Raw genomic sequence first — 852 nt, 5'->3', positions numbered from 1 at the left:
TTTATTTTACTTGCCATTTAAATTGCTTGTTCTTCATTTACTCTATTTGCTAATTCAACTATTCACTTCTCATTCTCAAAACCCCAATTTACAATCTCCATAACCAATAATAAGAACATACTTCCCTGTAGTTCCTTGAGAAGATGACCCGAGGTTTGAATACTTCGGTTATCAATTTATTTAGGGATTTGTTACTTGTGACAACCAAAACGTTTGTACGAAGGGATTTCTGTTGGTTTAGAGACTATATCTACAGCGCGACTATTTTTATAAATTTTTTTACTAGCAAAAATCCTAACGTCAACCAACTACGGAGATTATGTTTTTGTCTGCTAAAACAAACCGGGCGGGCGACTGTTTCAACGGTGAAAGCTTTAAGACCTCATAGATAGACAAGGGCATAATGCTCACGCAAGCGCCAAGATCGCACATGAAATCAACAAATTCTACCCCATCTATTGTGCAAGTTACTAGGCAAAGGCTAGGGTCACCACACTTCTCCGGCACATCATCCATTAAAGTGGAAATGGAGCTCCCCAATGGGATAGTTTCTAATTCACAAATTTTCTCCTTGTTCATACATAAGTCCTTTAGAAACTTTGCATATTTAGGCACTTGGCGGATAACATCAAAGAGAGGAATGGTTATCTCAACTTTCTTGAACATCTCCACCATTTTAGGATCCAACTTAACTCGCTTCTTGATCTTCCTTGCCATTGTGGGAAATGGGATTGGAGTAGCATCTTGCAAGACATCCCCATCCTTAGGCATTCCACCCCTTGGTTGAGCAATCACCTCTTCAACTTCCTCTTGAGCTTCATCCTCCTCTTCAACTTCTTCTATCTCGACCAT

At 39.4% G+C, this 852-nt stretch overlaps 1 protein-coding gene across 1 annotated transcript; it reads right to left on the bottom strand.

Annotated features, from left to right (window-relative positions):
• Window positions 1-300: 300 nt before the first annotated feature.
• Window positions 301-852, bottom strand: LOC148545611 (uncharacterized). The gene has a single exon (XM_088499073.1). It carries the CDS (start codon window positions 850-852, stop codon window positions 301-303), a length of 552 nt encoding a protein of 183 aa, XP_088355199.1.

The sequence above is a fragment of the Arachis ipaensis genome, chromosome B9 (genome assembly GCF_059453495.1).
Source record: "Arachis ipaensis isolate K30076 ecotype BB chromosome B9, ASM5945349v1, whole genome shotgun sequence".
In the NCBI taxonomy this organism is placed as follows: domain Eukaryota; kingdom Viridiplantae; phylum Streptophyta; class Magnoliopsida; order Fabales; family Fabaceae; genus Arachis; species Arachis ipaensis.
Note: the sequence above shows the minus strand (reverse complement) of the source record. Positions and strands in the feature narration are given on the sequence as shown.

Excerpts from the sequence above, each read along its gene's own strand:
- LOC148545611 (XM_088499073.1), bottom strand. The coding sequence starts at position 852 with ATGGTCGAGATAGAAGAAGTTGAAGAGGAGGATGAAGCTCAAGAGGAA.